This window comes from Mobula birostris, chromosome 11 (genome assembly GCF_030028105.1).
Source record: "Mobula birostris isolate sMobBir1 chromosome 11, sMobBir1.hap1, whole genome shotgun sequence".
Classification (NCBI taxonomy): domain Eukaryota; kingdom Metazoa; phylum Chordata; class Chondrichthyes; order Myliobatiformes; family Myliobatidae; genus Mobula; species Mobula birostris.
In genome coordinates this window covers 110,351,371-110,377,278 of record NC_092380.1, presented here as the reverse complement: position 1 = coordinate 110,377,278, position 25,908 = coordinate 110,351,371, and the positions used below count along the sequence as shown (strand labels likewise).

Sequence of the window (25,908 nt, the reverse complement as noted above, 5' to 3'; positions counted from 1 at the left end):
TAGTAAGATTATCAAAGATTACGGAGAGAAGGCAGGAGAATGGAATTGAGAGGGATAGTAAATCAGCCATGATAAAATGACAGAGCAGACTCGATGGGCCAAATGGCCTGATTCTGCTCCTGCGCCTTACGGTTTTCCAGATGAAACACAATGTCAGTTGGAGGAGGTTCTCCGGATGAACCAAAGCAACCCGATCAATAGTCTACTCTCTCCGTAAAAAACAATGGCCCAAATCCACAGCGGAGTTATTTCAGCCTTTGTTCTAACAGTGGCCAAGGCAAGCCGGTCAGAGGTCTGTGGGCTGTTCCCAATGGCTGCGGGAGGAAGAGTGTCTGGCGGTTCTCTTGGTGGGACATTTCCCCGGAGAGCGTCATTACACCTGGAATTCAAACATGCACGTCTGCTTCTTGGCCAGCTTGGCGACCTCCTCCCTGATGGCCTTCACCAGGGCGGTGGTGGAGATGTTGTTGTAGGGGGCCTCGGGTGGTTCCGTGTCCGCCAGGCTCTGCTGCGAGACGGCGGTGGAGGGCCCGTGCCGAGGCAGGTGGGCAGGCTGCGTCTGGCTGTACTGTCGAGGCGGGGAGCAGTGTGGATACCGAGTGTGAGGGAAGGCCTCCACGTAACCCGGCAGGGTCACCTGAAGAGTGAATTCAGAATCAGAATCAGGTTTATTAACACCAACACACCTCGTGAAATCTATCGTTTGGCGGCAGAGGTACAGTGCAAAAATATAAAAATAACCACACGTTGCAAAATAAATAAATTAGCTACAAAATAAATAAACAGCGTTACATGGGTCAATGGACTACTCAAAAATCTAATGGCAGTGTCCTGGCCCCTGCGGGCCTCTGCAGCAAGCTATGGATCGTTGGGCTGGGAGGTTTCTCAAACACCTGCATTTACTAATTGCTTTCTTAACCAGAGTCGTTGAGCTCTTGTGTTTTCTGTATAATCTTGTCAAGTTAATTGTGACTGGCATGGGTTTTCACCTACTGTGATTACTATTGGGAGTGGGCTCCCAATTAGCACTTATCACAGTATATGCGTGTTTGCATGTGTGCGTGCACGCGCATTTCGAGAATGATTCATCTTGCACTGTCACTCGGTCAAGCCACCGGAGTTTAGTTAGCGTTCTGATGAATAAACTCTCACCGAATTATAGGAAAGATGTCAACAAAATTGAGAGAGTACAGAGAAGATTTACTAGAATGTTACCTGGGTTTCATCTCCTAAGTTACAGAGAAAGGTTGAACAAGTTGGGTCTTTATTCTTTGGAGCGTAGAAGGTTGAGGGAGGACTTGATAGAGGTATTTAAAATTATGAGGGGGATTGATAGAGTTGACATGGATAGGCTTTTTCCATTGAGAGTGGGGGAGATTCAAACAAGAGGACATGAGTTGAGAGTTAAAGGACAAAAGTTTAGGGGTAACATGAGGGGAAACCTCTTTACTCAGAGAGTGGTAGCTGTGTGGAACGAGCTTCCAGCAGAAGTGGTTGAGGCAGGTTCGATATTGCCATTTAGAGTTAAATTGGATAGCTATATGGACAGGAAAGGAATGGAGGGTTATGGGCTGAGTGCAGGTCGGTGGGACTAGGTGAGAGTAGGAGTTCGGCACGGACTAGAAGGGCCGAGATGGCCTGCTTCCGTGCTGTAATTGTTATATCGTTATATGGTTGCTGTCTCAACATAGGAGTCTGTTGTTCCTTTCCATCTGGGTTCAGTTGTCTGTCAGTGCACACCGTGACAGATCAACTCAGAATCAGATTTGTTATCACCGACATACCTCGTGAAATTTGTTGTTTTGTGGCTGCAGTACAGTGCAAGATATAAGAACTACCACAGTTTATAGACAGTTAGATACATACATAGATAGACAGATAGACAGTTAGAGAGGAAGATAGACCAATAGACAGGTAGACTGATAAATAAATAGATAGATAGTTAGACAGGCAGACAGGCAGACAGACAGACAGACAGATAGATAGACAGACAGAACGATAGATAATGTGAAAGAGGAATAATGAGTTAGTGTTCATGAGTTCATGGACCATTCAGAAATCTGATGGTAGAATCCGAATTAGAATCAGATTTATTATCATCGACGTACGTCATGAAGTTTATTGTTTTATGGCAATAGTACATAAAAATTACCATGAGTTACAAAAATAAGAGCACTTGAAGTGGTTAATCGTTGTTCAACGAAAATTGTTAATTGTTTTAGATTTCCTTGTGTTTTTCTTGAGCGACTCACTTTTTCTAATATGGTCTCCTGTTGCTTTCTGTTTAAACTTGTTAAGTTTACTTTGACAGGCCCAGGGATTCTGTGATACTTGTATTATTTAAGTGGATGCCTGATTAGTGATAATCACGGGGTCCTAGTTTTGAGGATGTTACTTCTCGCAGAGCCGCTCAGCTGAGCTATCGATGTCGGGTTGGAATTTTTATGAATAAAGTCTCGTCACCCTCTTCTTTAGAGTATGTCTTTACTCTGCACTTGGGTTCCGATATTGCCAACACACCTCGTGACTTATATAGTGCAAAAGACAAATTATTCTGCATTTTGTTATTGTCTTATCTTGTTCAATTGTACTTCAATGCACTGTGTAATGATCTGATCTTCATGAATAGTATGCAAGACAAGATTCTCACTGCATCTCAGTACATGTGACACTAATACACCAATTTCAATACCATATTTCAGGCTATCCCAATAAATTGGAACCAACAGAACCAAAGTGTAACTGTCCAGAACTAACAAGGGGAGAAAGGTAATGACAGGTTTTGAGGTGGAGCAGTGAGAACTCTGGAGACTAAATAACGCATTACTAGGGCAAGGAGAGAAAGGAACGACGGGAAAATCCCTGTCTGGTGTTGCAGGAGGGAGATGTTGTTTGGATCAGTACCCGGTGTGGAAGGAACAACACCATTCAGGAAATCTTGACTTTTATTTAATTATTTACAGCGTGGAATAGACCCTTCCAGCCCTCTGAGCCGCGTCACCCAGAGATCCCCAGATTTAATCCTAGCCTAATCATGGGACAATTAACCTACCAAATAATACATCTTTGGACTGTGGGAAGAAACTGGAACACCCAGAAGAAACCAACACAGTCACGGGGAGAATGTCCAGATTTCTTATAGGCAGTGGCGGAAATTGAACCCAGGTCGTCTGTACTATAAAACTTTGAGCTAACCACTACGCTATCATGCCATCCCCAATAATTAAATTGTAGATATAACTTAGTTGGATGTTTGCATTGATAACGTTGATATGATAAGGTTGCAAGTAGTTTGAATTAATGATGCACTTCGACTATTGTGAACAGTTTTGGGCACCTTATCTAAGAAAGGATGTGCAGACATTGAACATGGTCTGGAGGAGGTTCACTAGAATGAGCCTGAGAATTCAGGAGTTAATGTATGAGGAGCGTTTGATGGCTCTGGGCCTGTTCTCACTGGAGTTTAGGAGAATGAGGAGGAATCTCATTAAAGGCCTCAATAGAGTGGATGTGGAGAGGATCTTTCCAATAATGGGGGAGTCCAGGAACAGAAGGCACAGCCTCAAAATACAAGGATGCTCTTTGGAAGAGAAATGAGGAGGAATTTCCTTAGCCAAAGGGTGATGAATCTGTGTGATTCATTGCCACAAATGGCTGTCAAGGCTATCATTAAGTATATTTAAAGCTGAGGTTCTTGATTAGTAAGGGTACAAACATTATGGGGAGAAGGCAGGAGAATGGGGTTGAGAGAGATAATAAATCATCCATGATGGAATGGTGGAGCAGACTCAATGGGCCGAATGGCCTAATTCTGCTCCAGTATCTCATAGTCTACTGTGTAGTTACTTTCTGAACATCAGCTAGTTGACCAAGGTAAGGGTCAGAAACAACCATTTTCCTGTGTTTGGCCTATATCCCTTGAAATCTTTCTCATCCCTATACCCATCCAAATTTCTCTTAAACATTATTATTATTATTATTATTATTATTATTGTAATCAGTTTATTACTGTCACACGTACTGAGATGCATTTAGAAGTGTTCTTTTGCATGCCACCTATACAGATTATTCCATCACGGGGGCCGAGAGGCCCCTCTCCAGATCATAAGAAAGAAAAAGTGAGTATTAGCCAAAGAGGTTCTGCAGTTGCTGGAAATTCAGAGCAACACACACACACACAGAGAATGCTGGGAGATCTCAGAATGTCAGGCAGCATCTATAGAAAAGAAGAAACAGTCAATGCTTCGGCCCAAGTCCTGTTGAACGGTCTCAGCCTCAATCGCTGACTGGTTATTCATTTCCATCAATGCTGCCTGGCCTGCTGCGTTCCTCCAGCATTGTGAGTGTGTTGCTCTGGGAATTAACTACCACTTGGCAAAGGACGACGTATACATACATTCTCTGCCCAGGGGCCTGGTCCTTCTCCGTCACCGACGTAGGGGGCCCAGCCGTGGTTGCGGTAAGATGCAGGGGCTGGGATGAAGTAATTCGGGTACCCAGACCTGTTCGCTGGGATGGCGTAAACTGCCGGAACTGAGCTACCTGCAGGGGAAGCAAAACAGAATAGAACCTTCAACACCTCAGGCATTCTGACTGAAAGATTGCAGAGAGACTATATACTTAGTAGCCACTTCATTAGGTCCAGAAATTATGTTCATGGTCGTCTGCTGTTGAAGCTCATCTAGTTCAAGGTTTGATGTGCTGTGTATTCAGAGAAGCTCTCCTGCACATCACTGTTGTAACACACGGTTATTTGAGCTACTGTCACCTTCCTGTCAGCTTGATCCAGTCAGGCCACTCTCTTTTGACCTCTCTCATTAACAAGGTGTTTTTTCCCACAGAACTACCACTCACCGGATTTTTTTTTTCGTTTTTTCACACCATTCTCCGTAAACTCTAGAGACTGTTGAAAAAGGATCTAGTGTTTTCCCAGTTTATATGACAAATAGATTCTTCCCTGGGTTCCAGCCGAGTATAATTATCAACTTTAACCAACGTTTCAAAGACAACTCAGCCATCTTCATCAGAGATGAACCCTGAGCATGTCTAGTCCAGTGGTAATCAGACCCCCGTCATTCATCCCTCCGGACTGTTTACTCCTCATCCGCTCAGGGTTTCCACTGTCCCACCTTGCTCACAACCAAATTCCAAATCTTACTTGGAGCAAGATCTTCGTCTTCCTTAAAATCCTTTTTCTCTAGTTTTATTTCAATGGCTTCCTTCTCTAGGCAGTCCCAAAAGCCATTGGCGTGGCACAGTAGTTTTGTAGAAATAAAGTTAGAGGAAAAGAACTTTAACAAAGACAAAGGTCTTGCTCCAAGTAGGAACTGGAATTCGACTGTAAACGAGGTGGGACCACAGAAATCTGATTGGATGAGGATGAACCAATCAGGAGGGACGGATGACGGTGGGGTATATATATTCCACCATATTATTGATGCCTAGGCATCATCCCCAATGAAGATGGCAGAGTTTGTCATCGAAACATTGATTAAAATCAAACTTGTACCCAGCTGGATATCCAAGAGGAGTTTATTCACCTGGAGTCTGTTGTGCGTCAAAATCCCAGGAGATCAGCATCCCGTCTGGTACCCACATTCATGCCATCATCAAAGTCACTTACAGTCATTCTGGTGTTTGGACTGAACAACAACTGAACCTCTTGATCACATTTGAATGCTTTTATGCATTAAGTTGCTGCCATATTATTGACTATAAGACACAAGAACAAAATTAGGCCATTTAGCCCATCAAGTCTGTTCTACCATTCCATTATGACTGATTTATTTTCCTTCTCAACCCCATTCTCCTGCTGTCTCCCAGTAACATTTGATGCCCTGGCTAATCAAGAAGCTATCAACCTCTGCTTTAAATACACTCAATGACTTGGCCTCCACAGCCGTCTGTGGCAATGAATGTGCCCTCTGGTCCCAGACTCCCAAATTATAGGAAACATTCTCTCCACATCCACTCTATCTAGGCATTTCAATATTCGATAGCTTTCAATGAGCTCCTCCGCCCCAACCCACCCCATACTAAACCGCAGTGAGTACAGTCCCAAAGCCATTAAATGCTACTCGTACCCTTGCATTCCCAGAATCATTCTTGTGAACCTCTTCCGCACCTTCTCCAATGTCAGCGCATCTTTAGTCAGGTAAGGGGGCCCATAGCTGCTCACAATGCTCCAAGTGTGGTCTGACCAGTACCTTACAAAGTCTCAGCATTACATCCTTGTTTTTGTATTCTAGTCCTCTCAAAATGAATGCTAACATTGCATTTGCCTTCCTCACCACCGACTCAAATTGCAAGTTATCCTTTAGGGAATCCTGCACAAGGACGTCCAAGTCCCTTTGCAGCTCTGATTTTGGAATTTCCTCCCCATTTAGAAAATGGTCTATGCCTTTCTTCCTACTACCAAAGTGCATGACCACGCACTTACCTTCAGTATGTTCCATTTGCTACCTCTTTGACCATTTTCTCAATCTTTTATCAGTCCTTCAGCACACCCCCTGCTTCCTCTACACTAGGCACAGGAGTGTCTATACACAAGGAGACTGACAGGAAATGATAAAGTAGTGATGGTTGGTGTGGAGGGGTGGGTTATTGGGTAGATGTGTTGATCAGCCTTACTGCTTGGGGAAAGTAACTGTTTTGAGTCTGGTGGTCCTGGAGTGGATGTTACGTAGCCTCCTCCCTTACGGGAGTGGGACAAAAAGTCCATGAGCAGGGTGGGTGGGATCCTTCATGATGTTACTGGCCCTTTTCCTGTCCCTTTTTTCATAGATGGCAAGCAAAAACGGACCCGGCGCCAATCTCTGTGGCACGCCATTAGTCTGAGCTAGGAGAGGATGGGCAGAATTTGGCACACACAGACAGAAGGGGCTGGTGCAGACAGAGACTCTCACAGCAACTGGACAAGTAACCACATCAACAAGGCATAGAAGGCCAAACCCACAGAGCTGATATGGGTAAATGGGACGACTGTAGATGGGAGAAAGGGGTGGCATGGACACGATGGGCAGAAGGGCCTGTTGCTACACTGCTTGACACTCTGAATCAGGATTAGTTTGTATTTTCTCAGTTCTATCATGGTTGGCAACAAAGTCCCGACAAACTCAGCAATTAAGTTTTCTCCAACCAGCCCCTGACATTTAATCCCAGGACGACAAAGACTAATACCAGAGGACAGCTGTCTAAGGTGAGCGGAGGAAAGTATAGGGGAGATATCACAGGCAGGTTTTTTTTTTAAACACAGAGAGTGATGGGTGTCTGAAACACACAGCTGTGGGTGGTGGGAGAGGCTGACATGTTATGGACCTGTAAAAAACTCTTAGATAGACACATCAATGCAAGAAAAATGGAGGACTATGGGCTGAGTGGAGAGGAACAGTTACATTAATGGTTCGTTCATTATGTGCTGTGTCATATGACGCAGATGATCATAGTCTTTCCATAACCTTGATTGTTCTTGGCAAATTTTTTAGCAGAAGAGGTTTGCCATTGTCTTCTTCTGGACAGAGTCTTTACAAGACGGGTGACCCCAGCCATTATCAATACTCCTCAAAGGTTGTCTGCCTGGCGTCAGTGGTTGCATGACCAGGACTTGTGACATGCACCAGCGGATCATACGACCATCCACCTCCTGCTCCCATGGCTTCACATGGCCCTGATCAGGGCTAAGCAGGTGCTACACCTTGCCCAAGGGTGACCTGCAGGCTAATGGAGGAAAGGAGTGCCTTACACCTCCTTTGGGAGAGACATATCTCCACCCGCCACCTAAAATTGTAGTTTATATAGGTTAGCACTACCTTGTGGGCCAAAGGGCCTGTACTGTGCTGTACTGTTCTATGTTCTAGGAGCATCAAGTGACATGGTGACAGAAAGGGGTAATGGAATCATTGCCCATCAGTTGTGAAGTTGATGAATGTGAGTTTCTGGAACTGGTGGGGAGAGAGCCAGAGATTTCTTATTTATTTTATTCAGAGATACAGCATTGACCAGCTTTTCCTGCCTAGCGAGCCTCACCACCCAGCAACCCACCGGTTTAACACTGGCCTAATGACGGGACAAGTTACAATGACCAATTGGCCTACTGATTAGTACATCTCTGGACAGTGGGCACACAGAGCACCCCCAACTTCACGGAAAGGACGTGCAAACTTCTTGCGGAGGACGCCGGAATTGAACCCCAGACTCGGACTCCTGGAGCTGTAACAGCGTCACATGAACCGCTACACTACCGTGATGCCTTCTCTCCTTTGTCTAGTTCAAAGTAAATTTATTATCAATGTATAGGTCACCATATATATAAGTTTGCTGATGACACTACTGTCGTAGGCTGACTCAAAGGTGGTGACAAATTAGCATATAAGAGGGGGATTGAACGGTTGACTGATGGTGCCACCATAACAATCTCTCACCCAATGTCAGCAAGACCAAGGAGCTGATTATGGACTGCAGGAGGAAGAAACTGGAGGCCCATGGGCCAGTCCTCATTAGAGAGGGTCAGCAATTTTAAACTCCTCAGTGTTATCCTATCAGAGGATCATCCTGGGGACCAGCTGTCATCACAAAGAACAGCCCACCAGTTAGACAACACCGCTCGCAAGTCACTCACTCAAAACTCCACAATCTTCTGAAACACTCTTGTTCTCTAGACCTGAGCAATAACAACCCAATTAATGTAACAATTAGTAGCAGTGCCTGAATACCCTACAGGCAAGCAGAGAGGAGAAAACTGTTGCTTTAAACAGACTGAAACATCACTGAGGAGCAGCCAGCAGCTCACGCTAAGCATTTGCTGCCGCACAGCCAAATCACAAACACAGGCTGGTGTCAGGCCAGGGCTGACTAACCTAGCAGTGCCCAGTGTGCATACCAGGGGGCAGCAGTGCCCAGTGTACACACCAACAGGCAGAAGTGCGCAGTGTACAAGAGAGCAGCAGTGCCCAGAGAGCACAGTAGAGAGCAGCAGTGCCCACTGTACACACCAGAGGGCAGCAGTGCTCACTGCACGAAGCAAAAGGCACTGCAGTGCACAGTGTGACCAGCAGAGGGTAGCATTGCCCAGTGTGACCACCAGAGGGAAGCATTGCCCCGTTTACACACAAGAGGGCAGCAACTACCACATTCTGAGCAGAAACTGAGGCTGTCGCACATACGAGGTTGCACAGCCTCTCCCTCCCCCATCCCCCTACACACACACACACACACACACACACACACACACACACACACACACACACACACACACACACACACACACACACACACACACACACTCATACAGACACACACACACACACACACACACACACACAGACTGGAGCGGTCACAGCAGACACCGAGGTAAACAAAGCAACAGAGCTGCTCTAGGAGAGCTGTAGTGTATTTAATATTTCAGCAATATTTGAATATTATTGTAAATATATCATTTGATTGAGCATTCTTTCTTTGTTAGCATAATTCATACATAAGAAGTACATGAATGGCATAGGTCATTATGCTGCTACGTCATACGTGAGTGCCTCACTGAAATTAAGTGAAGACAAGATATCCCGGCTCCCATATTTTTTATTCAGTTAATTCCTGGAGTTACAGAACATAACACTGGCAACGAGGAAGTCTTAAAACGAACCTGAGATAACTACCTACCTGGTGAAGTGAAGCACATCTTGTTTTTTAAGAAAGGGGAAAGAGAGATGTTCGAGTTAAAAAGAAGTGCTGCCGTGTTTCTTCACAAGGTAAGAGAGATGGTAGAGTACAAAAAAATCAGGAATGGGAGGAAATTCATGGGCTCATAACAGTGATAATTATAATACATTTTTAAAAAAGCAGAAATGGTTGGCTACTTTAAGATAGATGCATAAACGGCTGTTAACTAAAGCACAGCCCAGCTCACACTTAAAAGAGCAGCTGAAATCTCTGTGTCAACGTAAACCACAGACAGAGACAATTGAGGTAGTCTGGAATGAAAGCGAACATGAACAAAACTATAACATCTAAACAGAAACCAGCCTGGCTGAACAAATCATGTTACTGTTGTGATAGGGGCTCACCCACGTCAGACCAGTGAGATTTAAGGGCAAGACTTGCAAAAAAAAGTGGGACACGTACAAAGAGCATTCAGGCAGGCAAAAATAAATGGCAAAGAAGAAGATAAAAACTTAAGTTGCAGTTTCAAAAAGAGCACTAATCTGCATGCAGTGGATGAAAAATCTGACAATGATGATGAAAGTGGCAGGACTGTGCAGCCTTGAGATTTACCATGTGAAAACTAATAATAGACATGTAATGTGGCTCACACCAGAAGTGAATGGCAAATTAATTAAAATAGAATTGGGCACTGGCTCCACTGTTTCAGTCATTTCAAAAAATGAGTTTGAACGGCATTTCAAAGATTCTGAACTGAAGCCTGCAGATATCTAACTAGGAACTCACACCGGAGAAAAGATAACTCCTATGGGAATGACTTGTGTAGCAGTGAAATCTAACAACTAACAAGTCACTTTGGGCTTGTATGTAGTAAAATCAGGAGGGTCAGCATTGTGGAATCCTGAGTGGCTGAGACAACTACAACTGGATTGGAGATCATTCCAGCATCTGCATGCCATATCTCCTGCAACAGAGTCAACTGAAAGCGAAGTAAGACATGCACCACAGCAATGTTCAAGGATGGTATTAGAAAACTCAAATATATCAAGGGTAAAATAGTGTTAAATGAAAATGCCATACCCACATTTTACAAAGCCCGTCTGGTTCCTTATACTATCTGTGATAAAGTATCTAGTGAGCTGGTTCACATGGATGCCAACGGCAGCCCATGGGCAGTGTCAGTGGTCTCGGTAGTCAAGAAAAATGGGTCTGTCAGGATTTGTGGTGATTTTGAAGTCACCATCAACCCATTACTGAAAGTAGATCAATACCCTCTACCCAGGATAGGGGATATCCTTGCAAACCATTCTGGAGGGAAACACTTCAGCAAAGTGGGCTTGGCGAGGCCTCCCTGCAGGCGGAGATAGAAGAGACTGAAGTGTTTCTCACTATAAAGACTCACAAAGGACTTTATTGCTCTAACAGGATTACTGTCGGGGTAGCATTTGCACCTGCACTCTGGCATAAACCTATGGACCAGGAGATGCAAGGCTGACCAGGCACTCAGTGTTACCTGGACAACACTGCTACCTGTGAGGATAGCAAGGAACCTCTCCAAAATCTCAAGGCAGTGTTAAAGACATTAGAAGGCTATGAGCTCAGAGCACAACGCAACAAGTGTGAATTCTTTAAACCAAGCAACACTTACCGTGGTCACACTATGGGTGCACGATCACACAAGTGTACTGAGGAAACTCGAGAAGTGGTGGATTCCCGAAGGCCAATCTTTTTTAGGATTTGTCAATGACTATAATAGGTTCCTGCTAAATCAGGCTACTGTGCTCACCCCTTGAACTGATTTCCAGAGATCGGGAAGATATTGCAATCAGCAAGGCAGAGTGAGGTGGCTTTCCAAAAGGCAAAGGAAATGGTCACAATCAGACACTGTACTCACACACTGTGATTCACATCATCCAGTGAAACTTGTCTGTGACACCTTGCCTTATGATATAAGTGCAGTCACATCACATGTTAGACATAAGAAATAAGACATAAGAGCAGAATTTGGCCATTTGGCCCATCAAGTCTGCTCTGCCATTCAATCACAGCTAATCCATTTTTCTCCTTCTCAGCACCACTCCCCATTACCGTTGATGCCATGTACAATCAAGAACCTATCAACCTCTGCCTTAAATACACCCAACGACCTGGCCTCCACAGCTGCCTGTGGTAATAAATTCCACAAATTCAAAACCCGCTGGCTGAAGAAATTTCTCCTCATCTCTGTTTTAAATGAATGTCCCTCTATCCTGAGGCTGTGCCCTCTAGTCTCCCTCACCGTGGGAAACATCCTTCCCGCATCTACTCTGTCTAGGTCATTCAACATTCAAAAGGTTTCGATAAGATCCCCCCCTCAGCCTTCTAAATTCCAGCGAGTACAGACCCAGAGCCATCAAACATTCCTCATATGATAACCCTTTCAATCCCAGAATCATCCTTGTGAACCTGCTCTGGACCCTCTCCAACACCAGCACATCTTTTCTAAGATGAGGAACCCAAAACTGTTCACAATACTCAAGGTGAGACCTCTCACCAGTGCCTTATAAAACCTCAGCATCACATCCCTGCTCTTGTATTCTAGACCTCTTGAAATGAATGCTAACATTGCATTTGCCATCCTCACCACTGACTCTACCTGCAAGTTAACCTTCGGGGTGTTCCGTACAAGGACTCCCAAGTCCCTTTTGTATCTCAGGATTTTTGGATTTTCTCCCCATTTAGAAAATATTCTGCATGTTTATTTCTACTACCAACGTGCGTGGTGGAAGTGAGCACCCCATAGCATCTGTATCACGATTCCTTACTGCTACAGAGAAAACTGGCTCATAGATCGACAGAGAGACCTGGAGTCTGGTTTGGGGTGTAAAACGTTTCAACCAGTGCCTGCGTGGGAGCGAGTCTACCCGCATTACTGATCATGAACTACCTGTGTCCATTTGCACTATCAACAGCGGCAGGAATGTAGAGATGGGCTCTGTTTCTTGGAGGACACAGTTACAAGATCAAATTCAAGAGGACAACTAATCATGGAAATAATGATGGATTGTCTTGTTTACCCTTGGAAAAGGAAATACCTAAAAACCTTACAAAAGAGGACACTCCTCTTGACATTTTCTCGTAAATACACATTGAAAGTCTTCCTGTTACGGCAGAGATCATGCAAAGGGAAACCAGAAAAGACTCCACACTGTCTCAGGTCTACATGGCAACCCAAAATGGTTGGAATATGCAGCAGGAATTCCAGTTCCCCCATTTTTGCCAGTGCCAGGATGCATTTGCCCTTGAAGGGGGGAGTGCCTTATGTGGGGATTGAGAGTTGTATCCAAGCTAAGACCTAAAGTGTTGGAGGAGTAACGTGCCAGTCATCTAGGTGAGGTCAAAGTGAAGGGGTTGACTGGAAGCTTTGTCTGGTGGCCTGGGGTAGGTCAGCAGATGGAGCAGGTTGCCATAAACTATTCAGGATGCCAACACGTACAGAGAATGCCAAGAGCAATGCCTCTCCAAACACACACACACACACATACACACACTCACACTGACACACACTCATATATATCTCTATATATACACACACACACACTTACACACTCACACACACTCACATGTGCACACACATACACACACTCACACTCACAGACACACACTCATATATATATATATATATATACACACACACACTTACACACACACAGACACACACACACACATATATATATATACACATACACCCATACACACATGCACGCACACACACACACACACTCACATGTGCACAAACATACACACACTCACACAGACACACACTCATATATATCTCTCTATATATACACACACACACACATACTTACACACTCACACACAGTCACATGAGCACATACATACACACACTCACACTCACACAGACACACACTCATATATATATATATATATGTGTGTGTGTGTGTGTGTGTGTGTAAGTGTGTGTGTACATGTGTGTGTGTGTGTGTGTGTATATACATACACATACACCCATACACACACACACGCATACACACACACACACTCACACTCACACAGACACACACTCATATCTCTCTCTCTCTCTCTCTCTCTATATATATACACACACACACACGCACACATACACATATCTCCCTCTCTCTCTCTCTCTCTCTCTCTCTCTCTCTCTCTCTATATATATATATATATACACACACACGCGTGCAAGTATACACACACACCAATACACACACACTCACACACATACACACACCCATACATATACACACACACACGGTATAAGATGACTAGAGAACAATATGTTACATACTGGAATTTGCCATGCATTCTATATTGAGTCGGAGTTTGCAGCTAAGCAGGGAGGAGTGATATGTATTTAATGTTTGAGTAATATTGTAAATATATTGTTTGATGAAGCACTTTCTGTTTACATAATTCACTACGGATTATATGTAAGAAGTAGAGGAATGTCATTATGCCACCACGACACGTGTGAACATTTCACTCAAGCTAAATGAAGTAGAGACGTTATTCGGGCTCTTTCTCCTTCAACTAATTTCTGAAGTTACAAAACAATGCAGGGGAGCCACTTTGGAACATTGGAAACTCACTCCCTCCGTCTCCCTCTGTCAACCAGCCTACGCACCATACCCATGCCCAGAGTCATCAATCGCTTTTCATACGATAAGCCTTTCATTCCCGGAATCAATCTCGTGAACCTCCTCTGAACCCTCTCCAATATCAGCACGTGTTTCTCAGATAAGGGGCCCAAAACTGCTGACAATAATCAAAGTGATGCCTCACCAGTCTCTTATAAAACCTTAACATTACATCCTTGCTTTTATATTCTACACCTCTCGAAATTAATGCTAACATTGCATTTGCCTTCCTCACCACAGACTCAACCCGCAAGTTAATCTTTAGGGATTCCAGGAAGAGGACTCCCAAGTTCCTTTGCAACTTGGAATTTTGAATTTTCTCCCCACTTAGAAAATAGTCTAAGCTTTTATTCCTTCTGCCTCAAAACTACCTGCCCTTCCCACTATCTTTGTATTGTCTGTAAACTTGGCCACAAAGCCATCAATTCCATCATCCAAATCATTGACATATAATGTAAAAAGAAGCAGTCCCCACAGCAACCTCTGCGGACCACCACTAGTCACTGCACCCAACCAGAAAAGCCTCCCTCTATCCCACTCTTTGCCTCCCGCTAATCAGCCAATGCTAGTATCTTTCCTGTAATTCCATGGGCTCTTCTCTTATTAAGCAGCCTCATGAGCGGCACCTTGTCAAAGGCCTTCCAAAAATCCAAGTAAACAGCATCCACCAATTCTCCATTGCCTATCCTGCTTGTTATTTCCTCAAAGAATTCCAAAAGATTTGTTAAGCAAGATTTTCCTTTGAGGAAACCATGCTGACTACAGCCTATTTTACCAGTTGCCTCTAAGTACCCCGAAACCTCATCCGTAACAATCAACTCCAACATGTTCCCGACCACTGGCATCAGACTATCTGTCCTATCATTTTCTTTCTTCTGCCTCCATCCCTCCATCCCTTCATAAAACATGGAGTAATATTTGCAATTTTCCAGTCCTCCAAAACCATCCTAGAATCTAGTGATTCTTGAAAGATCATTACTAATGCCTCCACAATCTCTTCAGCTACCACGTTCTGTTCCCTGAGATGTAGTCTATCTGGTCCAGGTGAGTTATCTACCTTCAGAGCTTTCAGTTTCCCAGGCACGTTCTCCATAGTAATAACAACTGCACTTACCTCTGTCCCCTGACTTGGGAGTCCTTGTGCAGGATTCCCTAAAGGTTTATTTGCAGGTTGAGTCTTTGGTGAGGAAGCCAAATGCAATGTTAGCATTCATTTCAAGAGGACTACAACATAAAAGCAAGGATGGAATGTTGAGGCTTTATAAAGCACTGGTGAGGCCTCACTTGGAGTATTGTGAGTAGGTTTGAGCTTCTTATATAAGAAAGGATGTGCTGACACTGGAAAGGGTTCAAATGAGGTTCAGGAAGGTGACTGCAGGATTAAATAGCTTGTCATATGAAGAGCGGCTGATGGTCCTGGGCCTGTATGTACTAGAATTCAGAACAATGAGCAGTGATCTATTTGAAATCTAAATGAAAGGCCTTGATAGAGTGGATGTGAAAAGGATGATTCCTATGGCGGGAGAGTCTAAGATCAGAGGACACAGCCTCAGAATAGACAGCCATCCTTTTAGAACAGAGGTGAGGAGGAATTTCTTTAGCCACAGAGCAGTGAATATGTAGAATTCATTGCCACAGGTGGCTGTGGAGGCCAAGTCCTTATGTATATTTAAGGCAGAGGTTGATAGATTTTTGGTAGATCAGGGCATGAACGGATATGGAGAGAAGGCAGGAGATTGGGGCTGAGAGGAAAAATGGTTCAGCCATGATGAAACGGGCTAAATGGCCTAATTCTGCTCCTATATTTTATGGCCCTTATGGTCTTTGGTACTACAACTCATCCCACTGACAGCACTTTTGCCCTAGCATCTGCCTGTCCTTCCTGACAGTCTGACTACACACTACCTCTGCTTGTAAATGAACAGCCCTATCCTCAACCCTATCACTCTGGTTCCCATCCTCCTGCCAAATTATTTTAAACCCTCCCTCACAGCTGTGGCAAACCTGCTCACAAGCATATTGGTCTCCCTGGGATTTAGGTGCAACCCACCCCTTTTGTAAGGCCATACCTTCCCCGGAAGAGAGGCCAATGATTTAGAAATCTGAAACTCTTCCTGCTGCACCAGTTCTTCAGCCACACGTTCATCTGCCAAAACATCCTATTCTTAACCTCACTGGTGTGTGGCACAGGCAGCAATCCAAAGATTACTACCCTGGAGGTCCTGCTTTAAAGCTTTCTACCGAGCTCCCAAAATTCACTCTTCAGGACCTTCTCGCTTTTCCTACCCATGTCATCGGTGCCAATATATACCAAGACTTCTGGCTGCTCACTCCTCCCCTTTAGAACGTCATGGACCCGATCCATGATGTCCCTGACCCTGACCCTGGCACCTGGGAGGCAACTTACCTTCTGGGAGTCTCTATTGTGTCCACAAAATCTCCTGTCTACTCCTCTAACTATGGAATCTCCTATCACTACTGCAGTCCTCTTCTTCCCCCTTCCCTCCTGAGCCACAGTGCCAGACTCATTGCCAGAGACCCTGTCACTGAGGCTCCACCCCAGCAGGCCGTATCCCTCAACAGCATCTAAAATGTTATACTTATCATTGAGGGGAACGTCCACAGGGGTACTCTGTACTGACTGAATATTGCCCTTCCTTCTCCTGACGGTCACCCATAATACCTGCCTCCTGCAGCTTAGGGGTGGCTACCTCCCTGTAGCTCCTGTCCACCAACTCCTCAGTTCCCCATAAGAGCCAAATTCGGCTCCAATTCACCTCCAGCCTCCGGGAAAACCACATCCGCACCAGGTGCACCGAGCTCGGAGAACTCAGCAGATGACCCCAGCATCTGCAGAGTATTTTGTGGTTAAGGTACAGCGAGCTGCAGCTCCAATCTCTCAACACGTTCTCTGAGGAGCTGCAGCTCGGTGTACCTGGTGCGGATGTGGTTTTCCCGGAGGCCGGAGGTCTCCCAGAATTTCCACATCTGACATAAACAACACAACACAACCCCTGGAGCCATGCTCACTACTCTAGTGATGTACTAACAGATGAAGAATGAAGAACGAAGAAGAATTAAGAAGAAGAAACTTACCAGATTATGTAACTCGCCCAACCCTGATAAGCTAAAGCCACTCACTCTAACACTGGTCCACTCACACAAAGGCCACTCCATTTTTCCCTGTCTTATTTCTATTTGCCCTTGTTAATAAATCGCGACTATGCCACTGAAAAAAGCTGGAATCCTGCGAAAGCTCCTATTTTTAAATCTCTCGCTCCCCGACCTGCGTGAGGCCGATTCCACTGCAACTGTGCCGCAGAAAAAAGCTAAGGGACTGGCGATGTTATTCCCCCTAAAGAGGGTCTCTCCGCCATCATGGGGCTATTGGTGTGACACTCCCACCCCTGGGTGACTCACCCTGCTCCTGAATCATGGCTGTTCCAAATGCAACACCGCGGTCAGGGATCAGGCCCTGAGGCCCTTACCTGCCCTCTCAGGGGATATGAAATATTCCAGAGGTGACTATGACAGGATGGTCAAAGTCAAAATAAATTTATTTCCGAAGTACATGAGTTAACATATACTACTACCCTGATTCATTTTCTTTGAGACATTTACAGGAAAGTAAAGACATTTAATAGAATTTATGAAAAACTGTACAAAGACTGACAAACAATCAATGTGCAAAAAAAGACAAAGTGTGAAAATGAAATTTCAAGGATTAAAGTTCAAAGTAAATTTATTATCAACATATGTATACATCACCATATACAATCTTGAGATTCATTTCCATGTGAGCATGCACAGTCAATCCAAACGACACAATAGAATCAATGAAACACCACACTCAACAGGACGGACAGACAACCAATACGCAAGAGACAACAAATTATGCAAATACAAAAGAAAAAAATAATAATAGGAAAAAAACAAGCATTAAACATCGAGAACATGCGATGAAGAGTCCTTGAATGTGAGTCCATTAGTTGTGGGAACAGTTCAATAATGGGGCAAGTGAAGTTGAGTGTAGTTATCCCTTCTGGTTCAAGAGCCTGATGGATGAGGGGTAATGACTGGGCTTGAACCTGGTGGTGAGGGTCCTGAAGCTCCTGTACCATCTTCCTGACTCCTTACAGAATTGAACTCCAAACTCCGGAACGCCTTGAGCATACATACAACCAAACGAGAAAACGTTCCTCCAGACCATGGTGCACCCACAATACAGATATCACACACAGCAATATTACCACAAACAAGTTAATAAAATATAATTGAAAATGCAGGTTATGTGCAGTGCAGAGAAACAGTGAACATCTCACTGTACTAGTGAGGGGACTTCGGTGGTGGCAGGGTATTCATTAGTCTCACAGCCTGAGGAAAGAAGCTGTGACCCAGTCTGGCAGTTCTAGTCCTGATGGTAGTGGGTCAAAAAGTTTGTGGAATGGGTGGTAAGGATCCTCAATAATGCTTTGGACCCTTCGTCTGCAATGCTCCCAGTAAATATCTCCAATAGGCAGGAGGGGGTTACTGGTGATCTGCTCACATAACCTTCTATCAGCTCTCCCCTCAGCCTTCATCACTCCGGAAAAAAATAACTAAACCACATCTGTAGCCACATTTTATCTGTCGTCATGCAGTTTTCAGAGCCCCAGGGTTGAAACAGGTACTACATGAGGAAGGCTCCAGGATTAATGAGGCACAGCCTGTGGTTGGACTGCCAGTCCTCACCTGAGTAGTGACTAGTCGCCTGATCTGCGGGGGCAGCAGACTTGGAAATTGGCACGTAGGGAGCTTCATGTTGCGACCGGTCAGAGCCGTGGCCCTCGGCGACTCGGGTGTTGTTGCTGCTTTCCGAAGTGGAACTGCCGACGTGGGACACGGAGACCAGGAGAGGAGAGCAGAGATTGAAAGAAAAACGGTCAGTATCAAAGTATACATCATAACCACGTAGTAGGAAACAGAAGACTTATCAAGTCTCGGTCCGAAATGTCGATTCTTTATTACTTTCCATAGATGCTGCCTGACCTATTGAGCTCCTCCAGCATTTTGTGTGTATTACTATGGATTTCCAAGCATCTGCAGAATCTCTTGTGTTTGTGTGGGGAATAGTGAATTGTTGGTTCTGTGGCACAGCAAAGAGAGATGTGGAGATGAGCAGGTAGCAGAGAGATAAGGGGTCTGCTACTGGATTGATACCAAGTCGTAAAAGTCTATAATGGGATCATAGAACCTTGAACAGTACCGCACAGTACAGGCCCTTCAGCCCATGATGTAGGGCCTAACCCTTGACCTACTCTAAGATCAATCTAACTCTTCTCTCCCACGTGGCCCTTCATTTTTCATTCATCTATGTGTCTCTCAAAGAGCCTCTTAAATGTCCCTAATGTATCTGTCTCTGACAAGGTGTACCATGCGCTCACCTTTCTCTGACATCCTCCCTGGACTTTCCAGCTATTACCTTAAAGTTATGTCTCCTTGTATTAGCCATTTCTCCCTGGGAAAAAGTCTCTGACTGTCAACTCGAGCAATGCCTCTTATCATTTTGTACACCTCTCCCAGGTCACCTCTCATCCTCCTTCCCTCCAGAGAAAAGCCCTAGCTCACTCAACCTATCCTCATAAGACATGGTCTCAGGGTAAATCTCCTCTGCACCTTCTCTAAAGTTTCCACATCCTTCCTATAAAGAAGCAACAAGAACTGAAGTGTGCTCTAACCAGAGTTTTATAGAGTTGCATCATTATCTCATAGCTCTTGAACTCAATCTCCTGACTAATGAAGGCCATGAACCATCCTATCAACTTATGCGGCAATTTTGAGGGATTTATGGACGTGGACCCCAAGGTCCTTCTGTTCCTCCACACTGTTAAGAATCCTGTCATTAACTCAGTGAACCTTGTAACTCTTCGTTTGAACCTTCAAAGTGAATCACTTCATAACTGACTGGCCCAAGCCGCAAGTTGTAGGCTAAAGTAAACTATAGCGAACTCATGCCCTGTTACGAGCCTAGCAACAGCTTCATAAAACTCCAGGAGGGAAGCTCGCTGTCATACACATGAGGTGAAAGCGGAACTGCACACAGCTCACATTAGGGTGCTCTCCCCGTGAACGCATGGGTTTCCTTCGGGTGCTCCAGTTTCCTCCCACAGTCCAAAATCGTACTGCTTAGTAGGTTAATTGGTCTTTGTAAATTGCCCTGTGAGTAGGGTAGGATTAAATAGGTGGGTGCTGGGTGGTGCAGCTCACAGGGCTGGAAGAGCCTGTTCCACACTCTATCTCTAAATAAATGAATAAATATCTCACTCTACAGTGCCTTGTAAAGGTATTCAGCCCCCAAACCTTTGTTCACTTAAGTGATTTTGATCAATTCAACTGAGGATTTTTATTTGTGAATCACATGCTCCTTTTTTACACAGCAGAGCCCCAAGAAACAGGAAAAATTGTTCAGCATGAGAAACTAAAAATTCAAAAGCTGAAATGTTAGCAGGTTTTTGCTCAGTACCACCTCTCACAGCTTTTACAAGCAGTAGTCAGGCTGGGCATTCTGGTGGCCCAATCAGCAGCTCAGAAGAGGCATTGGCTCTGGGTAAGTTGTCCAGGTAAGTTTCAGTTAAGTTTCCTGTTTTTCTACTGTGTCAGGGGTACTTAGTGTAGTTGAAATGGCCATTTTGTGTTCTTCATGCCAGATGTTGGAGTCCTGGGAGACCCAGAGTCTCCCAGGAAACTACAACTGTGTGCAGTGCATCCGGCTGCAGTTCCTTGAAGGCCGTGTTCGGGGTCTGAAGCAGCAGCTGGATGACCCTCAGCTTGTACGGGAGGTAAGGAGATAATCGATCAGATTTACAAGAAGTAGTCACCCTAAGTTGCAGGAAGCAGGTAGCTGGGTAACCGTCAGGTGTAGGAATGGGAAGGGGAATAGGCAGCTAGCACAAAGCACCCCTGCGGCCATCCCCCTTGTGGGTTGAGTTAAGAAATCACAAAGGCATAAGGACCCTGATGGCAGTTACGTACAGGCCTCCAAACAATAGCTGGGATGTGGACCATAGATTACAACAGGAGATCGAAAAGGTATGTGAAAAGGGCAATGTTATGATAGTCATGGGAGATTTTAACATGCAGGTAGAATGGGAAAATCAGGTTAGTAATGGATCGCAAGAGAGTGAATTTGTTGAATGCTATGAGATAGCTTTTTAGAGCAGTTTGTTGGTGAGCCTACTAGGGGGTCAGCTATACTGGACCTGGTATTATGTAATGAACTGGAGGCGATTAGGGAGTTTAAGGCAAAGGAACCCTTGGGAACCAGTGATCACAATATGATTTGAGTTCAACTTAAAATTTGATAGGGAGAAAATAAAGACTGATGTAGCAGCATTTCAGTAGAGTAAAGGAAATTAGGTATGAGAGAGGAATTGGCCGAAGTAAATTGGAAGGAGACGCTGGCAGGGATAACAGCACAGCAGCAGTGGCTTGAGTTTCTGGGAAAAATGAGGAAGATGCGGTATATATATATCGCAAAAACAAAGAAATTCTCAAATGACAAAATAGTAAAACCATGGCTGACAAGGGAAGCTAAAGCTAATGTAAAAGCAAAGGAGAAGGCATACAACAAGGCAAAAATTAGTGGGAAGATTAGGGGATTAGGAAGCTTTTAAAAACCTACAGGAAGCAAATAAAGGAATCATTAGGAGGGAAAAAAGAAATATGAAAGCAAGCTAACAAACAATATAAGGGTGGATGGAAAAAAGCTTTTTCAAGTATATAAAGAACGAAAGGGAGATAAGAGTGGATATAGGCCTGCTAGAAAATGAGGCCAAAGAAATAATAAGGGGATGGCAGGTGAACCAAATGAGTATTTTGAATCAGTCTTCACTGTGGAAGGCACTAGCAATGTGCCAGGTGTTGAAGGGTGCGAGGGAAGAGAAGTGAGTGCAGTTACTATTACAAGGGAGACAGTGCTGAAAAAGCTGAAAGACCTAAAGGTGCATAAGTCACCCAGACAAGATAAACTGCACCCTAGGGTTCTTAAAGAGGCAGCGGTAGAGATTGTGGAGGCATTAGTAATGATCTTTCAAGAATCATTGGACTCTGTCATGGTTCCAGAGGACTGGAAAATTACAAATGTCACTCCACTCTTTAAGAAAGGAGGGAGGCAGAAGAAAGGAAATTATAGACCAGTTAGCCTGGCCTCAGTGGTAAGGAAGATGATGGAGTCAATTGTTAAGGTGAGGTTATGGAGTACTTGGTGACACAGGACAAGATAGTTACAAAGTCAGCATGGTTTCCTTAAAGGAAAATCTTGACTGATGAACTTTTTGGAATTCTTTGAGGAGACTGCAATAGGATAGATAAAGGGGATGCACTGGACATTGTCTACATATATTTCTTCCACCAAACTGGATGACCATGCATTTTCCAACATTGTAGTTCATTTGCCACTTTCTTGCCCATTCTCCTAATCTGTCTAATTCCCTCTGAAGCCTTCGTGTTTCCTCAACGCTACCTGCTCCTCCACCAATCTTCAAACTTGGCAACAAAGCTTTCTATTCCATCATCTAAATTATTGATATGCAGCATAAAAAGAAGCAGTCCCAACACTGACCTCTGCAGAACACCAGTAGTCACTGGCAGCCAACCAGAAAAGGATCCTTTTATTCCCACTCACTGCCTCCTAACAATCAGTCAATGCTCTAGCCATGTTAGTAACTTCCCTGAAATACCATGGGCTCTTAACTTGGTGAGCAGATTCACGTGTGGCACCTTGTCAAAGGCCTTCTGAAAATCCAAATATATGTGTCGACTATTTTCTAAACAGGGAGAAAATCCAAAAACCTGAGATGCAAAGGGACTTGGGAGCCTTTGTGCAGACCACCCTAAAGGTTAACTTGCAGGTTGAGTCAGTAATGAATACAAGCGCAGGGATGAGATGCTGAGGCTTTAAAAGGCACTGGTGAAGCCTCACCCTGAGTACTCTGAACAGTTTTGGCTCCTCATCTAAGAAAAGATATGCTGGCATTGGAGAGTTTTCAGAGGTTCTGGTAATGAAAGGGTTATCATACGAAGATTGTTTGAGAGCTCTGGGCCTGTACTTGCTGGAATTCAGAAGGATGAGGGGGGATCTCATTGAAACCTTTTGAATGTTGAAAGGCCTAGACAGAGTAAATGTGGAAAGGATGTTTCCCATGGTGGGGGAGTCCAGGACAAGAAGGCACAGCCTCAAGATAGAAGGGTGCCCTTTCAAAACAGGGATGCAGAGGGTGGTGAATTTGTGGAGTTTCTTACCACAGACAGCTGTGGAGGCCAGGTCACTGGGTGCATGCAAAGCAGAGATTGAATGGTTCTTGATTGGCCACTCATCAAATGTTATGGGGAGAAGGCCAGGGAGTGGGAAGAAAGGATCGGTCATGATTGAAAAGTGGAGCAGACTTGATGGGCCAAATGACCTAATTCCATTATGTCTAATGGCTTAGTCTTCTTGGATAAATCTCTAAAAGTTCTCAAGCTATGCTAGGTTGGTTGGGGAATGGTGGTGCACAGCAATCTTGAGGTCTTCCCAGAGATTCTTGACTGGATTAAAGTCAGAATATTGACTGGGCTACTCTGGGACATCAACTTTGTACATTTGAAGCCACTCTATGGTACTCTGGCAGTGTACTTTGGGCCTTTTTTCTGTTGGAAGACAAACTTCCTTTCCAGTTAAACTTTCATTCAGAGGCTAGAAGATTTTTATCCAGGATCCTTCTGTATTTAGCAGCATTCATATTCCCATCAATCCTGACCAGATTTCCAGACCCTGCTGCTGAAAAGTATTATAACATGATGCTACCTCCACCATGCTTTACAGTAGGGATGGTGTTACCTGGCAGATGCACAGTATCAGATTTACGCCCCACGTCGAGGCCAATGAGTTCTATTTTAGTCTCATCCAACCACAGGACCTTCTTCCACATCTTTACAATATCTTCTAAGTGACACTTTGCACAGGTCCATATGGAACAATATGCCTTTTTCTTTAGCCAAGTCCTTACCACTCTTCCATAAATACCCTTTTTGTGCAAGGCTTTAGGGATTATGGGACCATGCACTTCATCTCCAGTTGCAGCCCACTCTGCAGCTCACTCAACAGCAGGGGTCACAGTAGCCTCTCTTACAAGTGCCATTCTTCTCCGGCAACTAAGTTTGCAGTGTGGCTATAGTTTTGTATTTTTTCCACATTTTCATGATGGACTCCATTGAGCAAAAAGATATGTTCAATAGATATGTTTGAGATGCTCTTGTACCCTTCCCCAGATTTGTGCTTCTCTATTATCATTTCCCTGACTTGTCTTGAGTGCTCTTCAGTGTTCATTTTGGTTTGGTCTGTTGAAAATCTACCATACTGTTGGACATTACAGAGAAAGGTTTATTTATTCTAACAAGTTCATAGAAAATTCCAGTTTTCTACATCAACAAATTGGGTGAGTTGGAAAGGTAATCTATTATATATTGCACCTTGAGGAAAGTTAGCAGAGCAATTACAAAGCAGATGAATACTTTTCCAGCCTCACAATTTTGGTTTTTAATTTTTAGTAAATTGTTGACAGATTTCATAATTTTTCTTTTGATTTGACGTGATGCACAATGTTTTGTAGATTAGCTCAAAAAATCCTTCTTCAATATATTTAAGTTTAGAAAGTGAGAGTAGTTGTGGGGCTGAATACTTTTACAAAACTGTGTATACACAGTGCATGTAGGGTAGAGGTAGTGGAGGGAAAGTAGATTAGAAATAGTATAAAAATAATGAAAACTTTGGATCGAGGAGCATTCATTCTGGGACAAGTGACTCCCTTATTGATGTCAGCTTGTAATAAAGAGAAAGTTTGTTCCGAAGGTGAATTCTTTCCATCCTTCCATCTACAATGCACACAGGGACACTTTCCAAAGTAAAGCAGACCACTAATAATAAGCACAAGAAATTCTGCAGATGCTGATGAAGGGTTTTGGCCCAAAATATCAACTGTTTATTCCTCTCTGTAGATGCTGCCTGATGTGCTGAGTTCCTCCAGCATTCTGAGTAAGTCCACAAGACAGGAGCATAATTAGGCTATTTGACCCACTGAGTCTGCTCTGCCATTGGTTGACTTATTATCCCTCTGAAGCCTATTCCCCTGCCTTCTCGCTGCAACATTTGAAGCCCTGACTAATCAAGCAACAAGTAACCATTAACTGGGGCGGTAAAGAAGGTGTATGGCATACTTGTCCTCATCAGTCAGGGTACTGAGCTTCTGTAGCTGTTACACTTTATTCTCCATTCTGTTATTGTTCTACATTAGTGCACTGTACAATGATTTGATCTGTATGAACAGTATGCAAGAAACTTCGTCACATGGTGTGAGCAGAATTATCTGCAGCTTAATGTGAAAAGACTAAGGAGCTGATGGTGGACCTGAGGAGGGCTAAGGCACTGGCAACCCCTGTTTCCATCCAGGGGGTCAGTGTGGACATGGTGGAGGATTACAAATACCTGGGGATTCGAATTGACAATAAACTGGACTGGTCTAAGAACACTGAGGCTGTCTACAAGAAGGGTCTGAGCCGTCTCTATTTCATGAGGAGACTG

General features: G+C 44.2%; 1 protein-coding gene across 1 annotated transcript in view; it reads right to left on the bottom strand.

The window, feature by feature from the left end:
* Positions 1-373: 373 nt before the first annotated feature.
* Positions 374-25,908, bottom strand: part of kiaa1549la (KIAA1549-like a) — a 260,253-nt gene continuing 234,718 nt past the window's right edge. The window contains exons 21-23 of the mRNA XM_072271383.1: positions 19,044-19,177; positions 4,397-4,542; positions 374-637 (exon numbers count right to left, since the gene is read on the bottom strand). Coding sequence (XP_072127484.1) covers positions 374-637; positions 4,397-4,542; positions 19,044-19,177 — 544 coding nt within the window. The remainder of the gene's footprint in view (positions 638-4,396; positions 4,543-19,043; positions 19,178-25,908) is intronic.